The following is a 16,959-nucleotide window of genomic DNA, read 5'->3' as shown; positions in this document are numbered from 1 at the left end:
CAAGCTCCTCCTCCCTCCAATGACAATGGGTAGATCACTGCCAGTTTTTTAATACTGGGAGTAGATCACAGTCTCTAGGGAGTTGGACGTGCCTGACTGATGCTATCAGTTGTAGTCCCACAGCAGAAAGTTGGCTTTTGTTTGTTTTTTGTTGCCACAGGGAAAAGATACAGTACAGGAAACCTTTCTTCATAGTGGTGTTAAAACCCCTGAAACATTGTTTGCACTCTTTTTGCTAAACAGGAATTCTTTACCATTCATTTTGCTCTATCTTGAGCTTAAGTTATGGCTCCTCCACATATTTCTAATGGATGCCGAAAGTGAGGTGGGTATCTTACAGAGTTTTCTGGAGGTTAGAAGGAGCTGTGGCTCTGAATTTAAGCAACATATATTATCTTCTGCTGAACTGGTCTGTACTTCTCATACAGGCGGAAGCTCTTTAGAAGAAAATATATGTAGCATTATTTTATTAAAACCACCCTCAGGCCATGATTTCATTTACAACTTCATTGACTTCTCTGACAAAAAGGTATCACTTATGCTTGAATTAATTTTTAAAAACCAAATCGAAAACTCAAAAGAACTTAACTTAATCCTTTTTAAAATGCATTTATGGAAGAGTGTTTCCAATAGCAAGTAAAATAAAAAAGTTCCTTCAGTAGCACCTTAAAGACCAACTAAGTTTTTATTTTGGTATGAGCTTTCGTGTGCATGCACACTTCTTCAGATAGCAATAGCAAGAGCCAATTTCATTGGGGGAAAATAGGGATAACGAACAATGAACCTAGATAACTTTGGTTCAACTCTTCACTCAACTGTAGACTCACTAGAGGCACAGTTTTGACAATCTTTCCATTTCAAGTCCTCAGTCTGCAAGATGGGATCACCGATTGCCTACCCTACAGGGTTGTTGTGAGGACAACACTAACATTTGCAAAGACAATTATGAACAGCGAGTTACTTTTCCTTTTTTTTTGAACATTTGAAAGCTAGAACTGTATTTGCAAAACAGTGCAATAGCTCAAGACCACAATTGTGTGATGTTTACATAAGCATTTACTTCACTTTAACAACAAATGAACAACTTTCAAAAGTATCTAGTAGATACACTGCAAAGGAAAGTGGATGGGGAAAAAGGAACTGTGAATCAGGATTAACAGATTCCATTCTCAAGGCAGGAAGTATTCTTTAAGCATTGTCTTCTTACACACACACCTCCTTATCTACAGTCCTCATCAGCATCTGCCTGGGAAATGTAGCTATACAATATGCTACTAAATGGTCCTGTTTTGAAGGAAAGAACATCTTCCAGTTTCCCAAGTTGCTTTCACCTTCCTTGGGGGGAATCTCATGAAAAGGCATTCCCCTGCCTACTTACACCAGACTGATTATGTATTTAGTGTTTCTATCCAATTTTTCAGATAATTAATGAGTTGTAGTCAAAGCTAGTCCATTAGTAGACCCATTGCACTAAGGGAAATGATGATTAGTTTAGATTCATTCATTTCGATGGGTCTATTCTGAATAGAACTTAGTTGGATAAAACCCATTGTCTCACATAGTGACTTGCGTCAGTAAGAGTAAGAGAGGTGTCCTGCCATCAGACTTGCAATTTAAAAAGGACACACAAAGATGGGAGCAGGAGGTAAAGGAGGGAGAGCAGTTTTTCAAAGACAAAACAGTGGTGAGCTAAAAGCAAGTCCTTTTGTCAAGTTTAGGGCAGGCAGGTGCATCTCTTATTGTTCCTTTGGTCCCAATAAGAACACAATGGGACAAATATGGGGACAATTTGCAGAAGATCAGAAAGGAGGTGGTGTACTTATTTGGATAATGGTCCTGAGGTTTCAAGTTACTGTTTTAGAGTATTTATTTGTCCTCAAAATGACAGCTCCACAGGGGAAGTTTGTGTTTTCATACCTTCTGTCCTTCAACACAAAGAACTAGTGTACAGACACTTCAAGCTTTGTCGGTGGAGTCCAATTTTGTAAAAAAATACAAACCCATAAAATTCCCGACAGGAGTAAGAACACAAGCCTAACCACGTCAACTCTGAAGTAAATTGTATTGAATTCAATGGGGTTTACTCCCAGCTAACTGAGATTAGGATTGCAGCCTACGTCAGTAAAAAAATACATTTTGCCCTTGGAAATGCAGGTTTTGTTTGTTATTTCTAAGCTTCAGTTTTGAAAATACTGGCATTTCGGTCTGACAAGCCTCCACGATAGAGTAGGATTACATCTACCGCCCTGCGGGAGCCTTTAACACTTCCCATTTTTTTGACTGGTGAATCTTGATACTGTACCAACCTTCCTTTCCCCTGGCAAATCGAGAACGCTGTCTTGCGTCAGATTTCTTCCGGCAGAAGAGTTTGACCGAGCAGAGCGCCCGATATACTGTACGCCTCTTGCTTCCCGTCGATTGGCTCTTCCTGTTTAAAGAACGTGAGACGCACCAATGAGAATCTCCCATTTGTTCTCCCTAGCTAACCTACTCTTATCTTCCGCGTCTTCCTTGAGGATTCTCCGCCCATTAGAGGCGTCGACCGGTCACCTGGTGCACAGATGCAGGAAATGGGCAACTTGAATCCCTCTTGCGCGTTGACTCTGGTGTCTTTTTTTGTCTCCTCCGAAGCTCCTCCTTTAGCGTCTGCATCTTGATCTCTACTTCTCGCATCCTAGATCCTCTTGCTATATTACGTAATGGAGGGACAGCACATAATGGCTCAGGTGCATATACAGACCCCAACGTCCTCCTCCTCGTCGTCGTCGTCTGTGGTTGGGGAAGAATCCAGGAGGCTCCGGGTGGCAGCCCGCGAAAGAATGGCTGGAGGCCGTTTGTTGGACAGTCATAGCCTGGATGGGATAAGCCAAGTGTATGGAGCATCCAAGGCTCAGGAAGGTAGGAGGGCTACCATATCCAGCGCTTTGGAACTAGAAGGGACAGTGAGCCATGATGGGGACCTGACACACTTTGTGGCCAACAACCTGCAGATGAAGATCAAGATGAGCTCCCGTGGCAGTCTGGATGACACAGAACCCTCATCATCAGTGTCATCACAGTTGTCCGTTAGGGGCAAAACTGCAGATATACCTCCAATTGACCCACAGGTGATTAGGGATCTGGAAAGGCTCACTAGGGATGTGGCACAGAAGGTGGACCAGATGCTAAGAGCATTGAACAGCGCTATCCAGAACATGACAGCCCTCAGTGTGGGGTACATCCAGACTTATCGGGATGCTGTGGACAGCTTGGGTGAATCTGTGGACATGAGCATCAAAGGGATGTACACTCTGATGGCAAGGTGTGAGGAGTTGGACCGCTCCATGCAACCTGTCCATACGCTCGCTAAACAAATCCGGGAGATTAAGAGGACTCTGGAAATCTTTGAGGCACTTTGCAAGTAGTGCCTCTTTAAAAAAAACACAACTAATTAATTTGTTGACTGGTGGGGCATGAAGCAGGGGCTGATACCTGATCTACTGTGATTCATACTCAAAAAGGGAAAACTATGTGGATGTGTTCTTGCACTATAATAAATGAAGTATGGCAGTGTTTCTCAAACTTTATAAAATATTGTCCCTAGATAATGTTACTAGATCAAACTCTAGAAACCTCATTAGGGGCCTGCCTGTCCTTCTTTAAACAATCATTGAGCCCCTCTTTCCTCACCCACCAAGATTCCAACATCCACCTGTGCTGATTCAAGCCCGTATAAGACCCTAACACCTCATCTCCTAGTGCTGCTTTCTTTTCAGCCTAAGGTAGTTAATGGGACCTCAACCCTGATTCTCTCATCAGTCCCAGAGGAGTGACGACCCACACACTGGAAAAACGGACTGAACTATGTGTGGGCCAGCTACTAATGGGTGCACAGCTTTTTTTGCAGCTAAAAAACAGGAAATTATGTTCATGTGTTGTTCAAGCTGACTTCACTGATGTTGGGTTTCAAAAACTTCTGTTTCAAAAAGCTCAAGTTGTTGGACCTGAATTTCCACAAAATGTGTTTTATAGAATTTGTGTCTCATTCATACAGGGCAATAGTAGAGGGTCTTTTGAGAAATTATAGAGTGTCTTTTCTTGACTTGCTAATGCATCTTGGATTAAGGGACAGGGCTGTTGAGGGCATGGTTGTGATTTTAAGGAAGCTGTGAGCCCAATACTTGTTACCATTGTTTCTTCTTATATTCTTAAATGTTCATCTATGTAAGCTTCCCAAATAATGATCAACAGACCTGAAAGAATGTTCCATGTTGTCTCAAATGCAGGTTCTAGCATTTAATAAGCCAGGGGTGGGAAATCTTTTTTCTAACCAGGGCCAATGACCCACAGGGGAAAAAATCCAGGGGCCATACACAATCATTAATTGTGCAATGAATACAATAAATGAGTAAGTATATTGAAATGCTCAAAAAGTTAGTGTTCGGGTGTTGCCATCTCCTGAAGCTCCTGGCTACGTAGGTTGGGATCTGCTTACTAACAGGAATAATACTATAACTGAAAATAATACTATAACTGCTTTCTTCTTGCAGGGATTCTTCCAGTGGAACAAGAAAGGTAGGTGGACAATGCTTTTAACCTCTGCAAGATACTAGCTGTTCTTCATGCCACCTTTCTGTTTGTAAAGAAGAGAGGGTGTTGTGCGCTGCTGTTAGATTATGCTTGGAGCACCGGCTGGTAACAGTGTCCAACTGGCTACTTTCCTTGCTGACCCATCAGGGAGATGGTGGTGGGGAGCAATAAAGAGCCTACTGGTAAAGCCCAAGGGCTGGATGAAATTAAAAGGTGGCATCTGCACTTGACAAACCATAGATAAGAAAAATAAATAAATAAAAATCCTTCCAGTAGCACCTTAGAGACCAACTAAGTTTGTCATTGGTATGAGCTTTCGTGTGCATGCACACTTCAGATAAGCAGTTATACTAGCAGAAGAAAGATGGAAACACAGTGCCACATAAGACTTCTGACTTGTTTCAAAATACTTGAACAGGAGACTCCAAAGACGACAAATAAATAAATCAGTGATCATTAGTATCAACATCATCAGTCAAAACAGGACATCCTGCCCACCAACAGTGATAGAGTGGCTTGGTTAATTCTGTCTTGTGAGCTATTTCAATCTGGGCAGTGACAAGGAAGATGTCATATCTCACCTCAAAATTTTAGGGAGGCCCCCTGTCTCACATCCAGAACTTAGCAACTACATAGTTTTCCTTGCTGACAAGCTATATTTGCACATGGACAAAACTGTCTCAGCTGAGACTGATTTTAAACATACATACTTGGTAAAAATCTGGTTTAGACAGTGATTAGATGATGCAAGTTTGCTCAGGAACAAATATTGTTGCCTAGCTACCAACGAGCTGAATAATTTATTTGGTGGTCTAGTTTTGTCTTTGTATGCACTTTTAATTAAACCCAGTTTCTGAACCCTCATAAAGTATACAGTACTATCAAAATCAGTATTCTAATGATACAGAGAAAGAAGAGATGTTTCACCAAGTTAGAGCAGAATACAAGAAACTGGTGCTGTCCATTGCTGGATATGACAAGGGAGTACCAACTGCTCTCATCTCTATCATCTGGCTGCTTGAAGGCTAATATCTGCTTATCTTCTACAACCCTGCACTTTAATAAGGAAGGGCTTCTTCTCTGGGCAATGCAGTGTTTTATTTGACCAATTTGTATATTATCCTTCATCAGGTAAGAGATCAGCAATTCCCAAACTACATTCAATAAAAACTATTTTTAAACATTAATTCCTACTTTAAAATAATATTCAAACCATCACACCACTATAGCAGAAAGCAGCATCCCTGCCTCTGACCAAAACCCACCATTCTTTCCCAAAGGCCTGAGTGAAGACAGATCTATATATGTCTCAAGATGGCATTGGAAACTTAGGAATGAAGGTGACAACACAGCCTCTAAGGCAGGGATGATGAATCTCTGACTCTCCAGGTGTTGCTGGACTCCACTTCATGCCATCCCCAACTATCTACCATGCTAGCTGGGGCTGATGGGAGTTAGTTTAATGACATCTGGAGGGCCACGAGCTCATTGTCCTTACCCTCAGGGAAGGCATTTCATAGGCAGGGTGCCACCACTGGGAAGGCCCTGTCACCAGATGATGATGGTTGGTTTACCTGTCGATGGGAGAGACCGCAAGCAGCACCTCCCGAGCAGATCTCAAAGCCCAGACCAGTGGATATAGGAAGAGGTGCTCTTACAAGTATTTGGGACCTAAGTCACTCAGGGCTTTATGTTTACAGTGGTACCTCGGGTTAAGAACTTAATTCGTTCTGGAGTCCGTTCTTAACCTGAAACTGTTCTTAACCTGAGGTACCACTTTAGCTAATGGGGCCTCCCGCTGCTGCTGCGCTGCAGCCGCTCGATTTCTGTTCTCATCCTGAAGCAAAGTTCTTAACCCGAGGTACTATTTCTGGGTTAGCGGAGTCTGTAACCTGAAGCGTCTGTAACCCGAGGTACCACTGTACATTCAAACCTTGAATCTGACCTAGTAAGCATGTTGGTAGTGCATTCTGTTTAAAATCAGTGTTATATGATTCCAGCTGGATACACTGATCACAAATCTGTTGGCTGTGTTTTGTACCAGTTGCAACTTCTGAACTGACTCAAAGCACAGTCTCATGTGGATTACAGTAATCTGTTTGCAAGTGTATTAGAATTTGGAGCGCTGCAGCAAGGCTATCACAGTACAGTACAGTAGCTGGAAACAGGCCTTGCTGACCACTGAAGTCACTTGGGCCTCCAGTGACACTATTGGATTCAGGAGGACTCTCAAACAAGCTATGGATCTGCTCCTTCAGCTGGAGACTGAAGTGCAACACCATCTAGAACATAGTCTCCCCAATATCCGAACATGAGAACCACTCACCAACACCTCTGTCCGCCTCATCAGGATTCAGCTTCAGTTGGTTGGCCCTCATCCACCAGCCCATTACTGTCTCCAGACATTGGTCTAGCACTTGCACAGCCTCATTTGGTTCAGATGGTGTGGAAGGTGGTGATGATCTTCCTTGGGAGGGATCCGGTTGGGTTTTTGAATCACTGGCTTGTTGGTATGGCTTGCATGGTATACATTGATAAGTAGCAAATTAAATTATTTCTACTCCATTGTGGGCATTTTGGTATGAAGAGTGCTGCCAGCGTGTGCTCATCTTCAGTATTGAATCTTAATAAAGGAGATGGCGAAAGATGCAAAGCGCATCAGATCTTGGTCACACATCCTAAGATACTTTGGGAGGAGATGGTATGCAGGCTGCACCCACAAAATCCTCTTAAGATGTGTAGGCTACATGGAATAAGCCACACAATTGTAAAAAGTGGGATTCACTTCCAACAAAACAGAGGCTAAGATTTAGCTATTACTTACATTCAGGGTGTTACACAGTGAGTGGCTTTCCACTAGCACCCATTTTTTTGCATAGAACCAGACTGCTTTATTTGAGCAGGGGTTGAGCCCCAAAATCTATTTTGAGAAGGGCTCAGGCAGCTAATACTATCTACCGGTATGTTCCAGCAAATACGAGTTTTGTGGCCACCTTAAAAGACTTGACAGGTTTATTGCTGTGACTTTTTTTCCATGGATGATGACGACGATGATTCACCAGAACAACCTATTCACGCAGAACTGGGATTTCTGAGCCATTTCTGTGTTTAAAAATGAAGCGTGGGAGGGTGGCAGTTGCTCCGGATAATAGCTACTTCGGAGTACAAGTGGGGGCGTGAGTCCGTTAAACGTGGAACATAAACGTTCAACCGTCATCAAGTGTCGAGGAGCGAGACGCTCACAAGAAGCGAAAGAAACTACCGTCCGTTCCTCCGTTAAGAATGAGGTAATAATAACTGGTCGTTTAAAACAGTTCGGCCAACTGCCTCGAGCAGGCAGCACGCGACACCTGCACCGAGAGTTTGTTTTAAGGCGGGAAAATCAACCAAGCTGCCTGAATAGGGGGCGGAGTTAACCCGGGCAGGCGGAGCACGCGCTGCGGCCGTTGAGAGGCTGACGGGTCGGTCGCGCGCGGGTGGGGGGCGGGGCGGGGTGGGTGTGAGGCGAGATGCTGTTGCTCCCGCCGTTTCTCGTTATTTCCCATTCCCGCCCCACTTTTTCTTCTCAAACATTAAAGTGGGCGAGGTGGAAATGCGCTTTGTGTGCGCGCGCGGGGGTGGTGTGGGGATTGTTTTCTGGAGCTTCCAAATACGTTATGATTTTTGCAGAGCCGTGCTGGGGTCTCTCTCAACAGTCCCTGGCCCTCAAAAACACGACACCAAAGGAAATGAGTTTTTGGAGGGGGGAGGGGAAAATTAGTTCAATGGCCTGCAAAGTAAAAACATTCCTAGAATGTTTTTACATTACTTTCAGTTGCCTTTAGTGGTCGCGACAATAATTTTATTATTGTTATTACTCAAGTCACACGTTCAGTCCTTGGCAGGTAGAATTGGGAGAGATGTCTGAAAACCTGGAGAGATGCTGCCAGCCAGTGTTGACGATACTGAGCTAGATGGAGCAAGGGTGGAAGGCAACTTCCTTTGTACATCTCAACGCTCGTAACAGGTTAACTTCATTATGCAAGGAAGGAAGAATATGGCTCAGTTTCCCGTGGGGTGCAGAAATAGTTTTCATGGGACAAATGATATTGATAGAGGACACGGCACGTTCAGCATGTAGAACAAATTCCAGACTGACTCAGAACTGGATGTGGCACATGCTAGAATATGCAGAGCAGACTTTACAGGAGCAGTTTAGGGCACTTGTCATATCTCACTAAACACAGTGCAAGGATTGTCAAAAACCTTTTGTTGGTCCCAGAAGAACACCACTCCCCCCCCCCCATTTTTGCATTTGGAATTGCATTGCTATCGGCAGCTTTTTAAACCTTAGCTTCTGTAAATGAGATATTGTACCTGATTTGGGGGAGAATAGATGGACAGTGAGTTGACATTTGTTGGATGTGTAGTGATGTATAACAGTAGTAGCGGGACTCGGAAACGTAAGTATGGGGATTGGCATGCGCTCCCATCTTCTACCCTAAGTGTTCGGGTCATTTTCCCCTCTTATAGTTTTAACACTTTTTACACGAATCGTCATAGAATCATAAAATCGTGGGATGTTAGAGTTGGAAGGACCCCGAGGGTCATCTAGTCCAACCCCCTACAATGCAGCAATCTCAGCTAAAGCATCCATGACAGATGGCCATCCAACCTCTGCTTAAAAACCTCTCAAGGAGAGTCCACCACCTCTCGAGGGAGACTGTTCCACTGCCGAACAGCTTACTGTCAGAAAGTTTTTTCGAATATTTAGTCGGAATCTCCTTTCTTGCAACTTGAAGCCATTGATTCGAGTCCTACCCTCCAGAGCAGGAGAAAACAAGCATGCTCCCTCCTCCATGTGACAGCCTATATCTGAAGATGACTATCATGTCTCCTCTCAGTCGCCTCTTTTCCAGGCTAAACACACCCAACTCCTTCAAGCTCTCCTCATAAGGCTTAGTTTCCAGACCCTTGATCCTCTGGCTTGCCCTCCTCTGCAGACGTTGCAGCTTGTCATGCCAGGAAAGTGGAGTTCAGAAAGGGAATCTGGGTTGACCATGCAAAAGCAAGCAGTTGCTTAGCGTACGTGGGAAGCAACGGGATTTACCGGAATAAAATCTCAAAAACAGAAATCAGTTCCTAAACTTTGGTCTCATATAAAGGGCATGTATTATCATCAGATTGGGCTGCGAAGTGCTCTAGCCGTTTCCTTAAACGAGGGTCGTATGACAGCTCCAACTTCGGGAAGTGACTGAGTTAAAACCGTAGAGCTTCTACTGTGTCCGACGCCTAGAAAGGACTCAGAAGGAAGTACCGTTCTTGAGGGGGCTTAATCATGAAGGGACCTTCCTGTTGCAAGCCGATCTCCATAGCTAGACACCTAGCAGCATCCCCATGCCCACTAATGAAAACAAAGCCTTCAGGGGACCCATAAGGGAGACAACGCCAAAGAACAAGGTTCGATGTGGCTGCAGTTGCAGCATCTCGCTGGATCGTACGAGCAGAGGGTGAAGGGAAAGGGGCTGGCGAAGGGGTGGGAGTGAAAACAGCAATGGAGTCAGGAAACTGTCATGGTGACAGGAATGCAAGAACCGGGGTGGGGAAAGTTAAGGAGAAACGACCCCCCCTTCCAACTCAGCTTTGGCAGCTTTCCTTTTATTGTGCAAAATATCCTTAAATTTTAGAGGAATATTTTTGATGTGAGAGGTGTTGAGTGGGTTTGGGTTTTTTTCTTTTTCTTTTAAAATAACTGTCATATGGGGAACTTACGACTGTTCTACCAGGCTCCGTAGAAAGAAGGGTATATATGTCTCTACTGATATGGATTTGTGGGGAATGTCTGTTCTGTAAGATGCTAGGGAATTTGTGTTATAGGATGATCTAAAATATGTGTACGGGGGTTGCTCTTTTATGAGCCTCAGTAGGGTACTGGGGCATGGTTACACATGTGAGCATTGCATGTCTTAATAGTGTAGACATCTTTGCATGCTCTCACCCTATACAAAACTGTTTCTTTCCCCTCAATCAGAATTCTCCAGTACTAACGCTGCTGTGACTTCCCTTATGGAACGTGAAAAAGAAACATGTATCCTGGATCTCCAGGATTCCAGTGAAGAAGAGACACTGAGAGGTGAGGAATGAATGGACGCTCCAAAGCATAATGACTGAATGAATCAGGAAATCTCTCTCTCCCCCCCCCCCCACAAAGTTATAGAGATGTTTTTAGACAAGCCATCACCTCTTGACAGCTTTCTTTAAACCTATAAACGGGAAAGAAAGAAAAAATACAGATTTCCAGGTTTAGCAGAAGGAACCTTGAAATTAAACTTGATTTGGATTATTGTAATGAGATGTCTTACCCCCTTATTTAGAACCTTGTTTTCCTGTTCCTGTTTTCTTGACCCATTACCAAAATTACGCAAGTCATTTTCATCCCTTATCATTTTGCTGACGTTTTGAAGATATGTCATCAACTTTCTCTCTCAATTTGTGGGAGAGTTTTCAGTTGCTACTTGTCAGTTATATAGATCTATTTTAACATTTTTGTTAAACTATGCAGGCAATGAAATTAGTTTTGCAATCTGCTTTAGTCTACCACCCACAAGTGTGGGACTGGTGCTGATGGAACACAAGACTAAGAGGAGGCAGGTGTTCAGTCAAGACATGGTAAACTCTGATTAGCTTTGAAAAGTGTTGAATAGCTGCACAAAGTAAAATCCTATGCAGCAAACTCCCCCATAGCTTTTATGTGATCACCGTTGAAAGTTGAGCTAATTCATCCCACATACTACAGAAAAACATCAAGGTTTTAACAAATCGATTACATTCTCTTTCAATGCTCTAATTTTACCCACAATTCTGTCATTTCCTTGTGATGAGAGAATTGTGGGTAAATAAGTTTCTTTGATTTCCAAAATAGCCTCCATGATTGACTTCATTTTGCAAGCTTTGTGGCAGTTTAAAAGCAGGAGAGGATTTGTATCAATTTCCTTTGTGTTATTAAGGCTGGGCCATATCAGCTTTTCAACACTGCAGTGTATTGGCAGCCAAACATCGTGGTTTGGCTACATACTGCTATGTTGAAAAAACAAGATGCATTGGCCCCTGCCCGTGAGACCCTGGGTGAAACTGCCCCAGCTCTCACCTTGAGAGCTGAGGCAGTTTCACCCAGGCTCGCAGGCTGGTACAATGCAGCTTGTTTGTGCCGCTCAGCCCCGGGGCTCTTGTGTGCAAGCAGGCAGAGCATCATGGCTCCTTTAACTGCTTGCTGTGGGGAGCGGCAACCATGCTCGCCTAAGCTGAGCAGTTTCACAGAGCCCCCACCCCACCACGGCTTGCAGGCGCCAGCGCAGGGCTGGGGGCTCCTTTAACTGCTTGACTGAGGCAAGGGCAGCTGCATATTCCTCAGTCAAGCCGTTTAAATATGCAGAGGGAGGAGCTGATACAGCTTGTTTCTCCCTCTGCGTCATATGAGGGCAGAGTGGGATGGCGGTTTCACTCAGCAATATATTGTGCCCGCTGGAGGAAGGAACTCTTGACTCCCTTCAGTGGATGCTGCTAGCAGGGGGACTCAGAAGCAGTGGCGGTTTCGTTTGTCATTGTTATTTATTTTAAAATGTATAGTGTGCTTTTCCAAGGTTCAAAGCAGTGTACAAAATGAAGTTATGAGTTCAGCTGCCGACAGTGAGGTAAAAATCTTTGGTATGATTATTCCGACAGAAGATACTGAGATAATAAAAGAAAATAAGGAAGAGGAAGCAGAACGACAGAGCATACAGAAAGAAGACAAGGGGATTCATGACAAGGCAAAGAGGCAGCAAGAAATCTTCCAAGAAAAAGGAATTGCAGCACAAGGTCATCTAATGGAAACTACCCAGCATGTGGCCAGTAATGGGGAATCTGTCATTTCTGTGGAACAAGAATCTACAGACAATTTTTCCGACAATGACAAGGTGCCCAAAGCTACCATCTGCCCTGACTGCGGGAAGAGCTTCAGTAACAGCTCCCACCTAGTTCGGCATCGTCGTGTACATACGGGAGAGAAACCGTACAAATGCCCCCACTGTGACAAGAGCTACCGCCAAGACTCCCACCTGGTCCAGCACATGCGCTCTCACACAGGGGAGAAGCCATACCGCTGTACTCACTGTGGCAAGGGCTTCTCCCAGAGCTCCAACCTTATCATCCACCAGCGGACTCACACGGGTGAGCGGCCCTTCACCTGTCCCGAGTGTGGGCGGAGCTTCAGCCACAGCTCCGATCTCATCCAGCACAAGCGGATCCACACGGGCGAGAAGCCCTACGTCTGCTCCATCTGCGGGAAGTGCTTCTCGCAGAGCTCCAAGGTCACCCAGCACAAGCGCTTCCACTCTGGGGAACGACCGTTTTCCTGCGGGGAATGCACCAAGACGTTTCGTCTTCGTGCTGACTTGGTCCGCCACCTCCGTGCCCACACTGGCGAGCGGCCCTTTGGGTGCCCAGAATGCGGGAAGCACTTCGCCGAGAGCTCCCACCTTATCCGACACCAAAGGATCCACATGAGTGAACGGCCCTTTCGCTGCCCAGACTGTGGGAAAGGGTTCAACCAGAGCTCCAACCTGCAGCAGCACCAGCGGGTGCACCGAGGCCAGAAACCCTTCAAATGCGACGAGTGCGGGAAAGGTTTCGGCGTAAGCTCAGCACTCCTGCAGCACCAGCGCACGCACACGGGCGAACGGCCCTACTGCTGCAGCCAGTGTGGGAAGAGCTTCAGCGTCAGCTCCACCTATCACATACACCAGCGTATTCATGCTGGTCAAAAGCCCTACTCGTGCGCTGACTGCGGGAAGGGCTTTGTGCGCAGCTCTGCTCTCCTTCAGCACCAAGCCACCCACACTGGCGAAAAGCCCTTCCGCTGCCCATACTGTGGGAGAGGCTTCGGACAGAAGTCGGCACTCTCCCAGCACCGGCGAGCCCATGTGAGGAGAGGAGAGACGTTGGCTTTGGTGGAGGGCTGGGATGCTGCTGGCATGGAAGGTGTTGGGGACCAGGGGGTGGAAGGAGGAGTGGACAGTCTGTGGCAAGGCAATGGGATAGGGATTATGGAGCAGGAGTGGCAGAGCGAAGGAGATGAGAGCATGAGGCGGGAATGGGAGGACGACGGAGATGAGACGATGCGGGTGGAGTGGCAGGATGACACAGTCGAGGGCGTGGTGCAGCGGTTGCAGGAAGACGGCAGAGAGAACATGAGGCAGGAGTGGAAGGATGGTGTGGATGACGAAACAGAGAGGACAGAGTGGCAGGATGACGAGGACGAGTGTGTGGAGCAGGGCTCACAGGACGACTGCACCGAAAGCATGAGGCTAGAATGCCAGGATGACCCTGACGACGAGGCCAACGAGAGGGTGGAGGTGGGGTTGCAGGATGATGGGGACGAGAGCATGAGGCTGGAGTGTCAGGATGACGACAGCGAGGAGGAGGATTTCCAAGACCATGAGGATCAAAGCCTGAGGGGGAAGTGTCTGGATGAGATTGTGGAGCCAGACTGGCAGGATGACAGAGAGGAGAGCCTAAGGGAGGAGTTGGAGAATGTCATAGGTGAGAACTTCAGGCAGAAGCATGCCAGCGAGGGACAGGAGTGGCATGGCAGTGAAGACGGTAGCGAGAGGCAAAGCTGGCTGGGAGAAGGGGAGGATAGCTTGGAGGGGGAAGGCGGGGAGATTGGAAGACAGAGTTGCCAGGATGAAAATGAGGAGATTGTGGTATTAAAGTGATTGGTTGGGATGCAGTGGACAAAAGAATGGGAGTGGGATGCTTGGGGAACTCATTCTATAGAACAACCAGCAAGCCATCAATATGTAGTGGACAGAAATGGCAGGACTATCCATTGGTGCAAAGTGGTCTTGTTCACCTGCAGCAAATATGGCCGTGTTTGTGTTGTGAGGGAGATTCTGCTTGGGCTGCTCTCCACTTGAAAAATGTTCCTCACCCTCAGTACCTGCATGCCTGTACTAGATATCTCCACATGGCTGCGTCATGGTCAAGCTGGTCCAGCTCCCTGTGTTGTCCCAAGTCTTGTGTCATTTGCTGGTCAAATTAATTCCAAATCGGGTGATTTTATTCAATCAGCTTTTAAATCTTACCATACATCTGTACATGGTATGCCACACTTTTCAAACTGAACTATGTAATGTTAAAAACCCATAAAGCTCCCTGAGGCCTTTTCATAAAGAGGTGGGTGACTGTGCCTTTCCTTATTATTGTAAGCAATTCTTGCTACACTCCTTGGATCAGTTTGGTAGGAAGGAAACCTCACCTCAGTCTGGAAGCTTTGAAATCATTGGCTTAAAAAGGTACTGTGTGAGCAACAAAAAAACCCCATTAACTTTGTTGTTTTATTTTCACTGGTATTATTTAGGAGCCCAGGCAAATCTGGGAACATATGTAAGACTCCAGTATTTAACTAGAACAGCTTTTTAAACTCTTATTGCATGCTCCAGACCCTTTACCCTTCCTAACTGAAGTTATTTTTGTAACATTTTGATTTCTGCTATTATCCATGTCTCCCCTTATGAACTAATAAATGCTCTTTTTAATTCCCACACAAGTGCCCTGAATTCTTTTAACTTTGACACCAGGGCTAATAATCAGGCTAAACATTTTTTTCAAATCAGTTTCAAGACAATTGATTTTACATAACCTATGCCTTTTGGATACTCTGATCTGTGTCTATTCTTTGGAAGCAGAATGCATTTACACTTACAATTGCCAACTAAATCTAGACAGCTGAGCTGATCAAAACTTGCTGGCCTTGATCCAGAGAACAGCATGAGTTATTCTGCATACCTAAAGGTGGTTTAGATTTGTGTTTCTCAAATGGCCACATAGCAAACTGCATTTGAAGCTGATTGGAGTTTCATTAGCGGTTTGGGATATGGTATGGAGCTTAGCCCTTCAAAGAGAAAATGTACACAGGGGGTACTCCAAGAATTAATTCCCTTTTAGCGTCATTAAAATGATCTCTGATTTCTGGTGAGACAAGATGGCAAGAGCCACGGCCGCATGGTGCTCCTGAGAACCACCAACACCAATTGTGCTGCCTGACTGGTCCCCACACCACCGCCACCATCGCGATAGGAGGCGGGAACTAGGGGTGCCCAACGTGACAACAAGAAAGGTCGCAAGGAGCCCCCATTGGCCTTGACCTTGCTGGGACCAGGAGCACCCCATCGACAGCCCAGCAGAGCTACTAGACCTGGAGGTCTCCGGAACTGAACAGAAAGCAAAAAGGACCCCACTCAGCCAAGCACCAGCTTACCACTGTCGCAGCCACAGCCACCGCCTCCAAGGGAGAGAGATAGGAGGGTACCGGGAGGGCCAGGGAGGCCATGAGGAATCATGTGGCCAAGCCCAGGTCTGACCCTGAGCCTACCTCCCCGGCAGCTAGGTCGGGACCGGGGGGGGGGGGGACCATGTGCCAGAGACCACCCTGGAGAAAAACAAACGCAGCACAGGACATCCCCTTCTGGAAAGTTATTGTTGTTTGTTGCTGGGTTTCTTTTAGTATTCTTTATTTTTTATTTTTATTTTTATTTATTATTATTATTATTATTATTAATCTTTGAACATCTGTAATGGCATCCATGCAGGAGGCAGGGACCACTGAAGGCTGCTCCCTGGGACTGCCAGAGTGGCAGAAAAAACTACACTCGTTTATTTTCTCACACAAAAAGTCAAGAATAAGCCCCAAATACTTGCACCTCCCCTCCTCAGGAGGAGGATGGGGAATCCCCAACATAGAATCATATTACATCGCAAACCAAGTATGCCACATAATCCACATATATTCTAGAAGACGAGACGAAACAATGGGTCCACTTGGAGAGAGACACCATCGAAAACATCCCCACAACAGCATACCCATTTCTCCAAAACAAACTAAAGAAAATCCCTACAACACTGAACAGGTTCACACAATCCATGCTTAAGACATGGAAGGGAAAAGTAGGCATACTATTCCCATCCCCAACCCCACTAACCCCCCTGGCCTATCGCCCACTATTCCAACACGCAGCACAAAACCTCCAGATAAAAACCTGGCAAGCCAAAGGCCTACGCTGTCTAAAAGACTTATTCAAAAACAACAAACACATACCAACACAAGAAATACAAGACTAATAGGGAACACACAAATACCTTGGGTAACACACCATCAACTACATAGCTTCTTAAACAATCCAGCAGGAAAAGCAGCAGCCGCTAGGCCCTTGACTACCTTCGAAAACCTCCTGATAGCAGAGGGATATGGCAAAGGGATGGTATCCCCAGGATACAAAATACTGCTCTAGAATCTCACAAACCCCCTTGACACTGAAACTCACCTACAGGTGGTACTTAACACCAGGGAAACTGGTGCTGAGGAACCTCACC

The 16,959-nt window shown here is 45.6% G+C and overlaps 2 protein-coding genes across 2 annotated transcripts; both read left to right on the top strand.

The window, feature by feature from the left end:
* Positions 1–982: 982 nt before the first annotated feature.
* LOC118094679 (BLOC-1-related complex subunit 6-like) lies at positions 983–3,571 on the top strand. Its single transcript, XM_088655415.1, has one exon. The coding sequence runs from the start codon at positions 2,700–2,702 to the stop codon at positions 3,402–3,404; it is 705 nt and encodes a 234-aa protein (XP_088511541.1). The 5' UTR covers positions 983–2,699; the 3' UTR covers positions 3,405–3,571.
* Positions 3,572–4,535: 964 nt separating this feature from the next.
* On the top strand, positions 4,536–15,131 carry ZNF629 (zinc finger protein 629). The gene is made up of 3 exons (XM_060281701.2): positions 4,536–4,554; positions 10,580–10,681; positions 12,271–15,131. The coding sequence occupies exons 2-3, from the start codon at positions 10,615–10,617 to the stop codon at positions 14,301–14,303; spliced, it is 2,100 nt and encodes a 699-aa protein (XP_060137684.2). The 5' UTR covers positions 4,536–4,554; positions 10,580–10,614; the 3' UTR covers positions 14,304–15,131.
* The last annotated feature ends 1,828 nt before the right edge of the window (positions 15,132–16,959 follow it).

The sequence above is a fragment of the Zootoca vivipara genome, chromosome 12 (assembly GCF_965207765.1).
Source record: "Zootoca vivipara chromosome 12, rZooViv2.hap1.1, whole genome shotgun sequence".
NCBI classification, from domain to species: Eukaryota; Metazoa; Chordata; class Lepidosauria; order Squamata; family Lacertidae; genus Zootoca; species Zootoca vivipara.
This window is presented reverse-complemented; position numbering and strand designations above follow the sequence as displayed.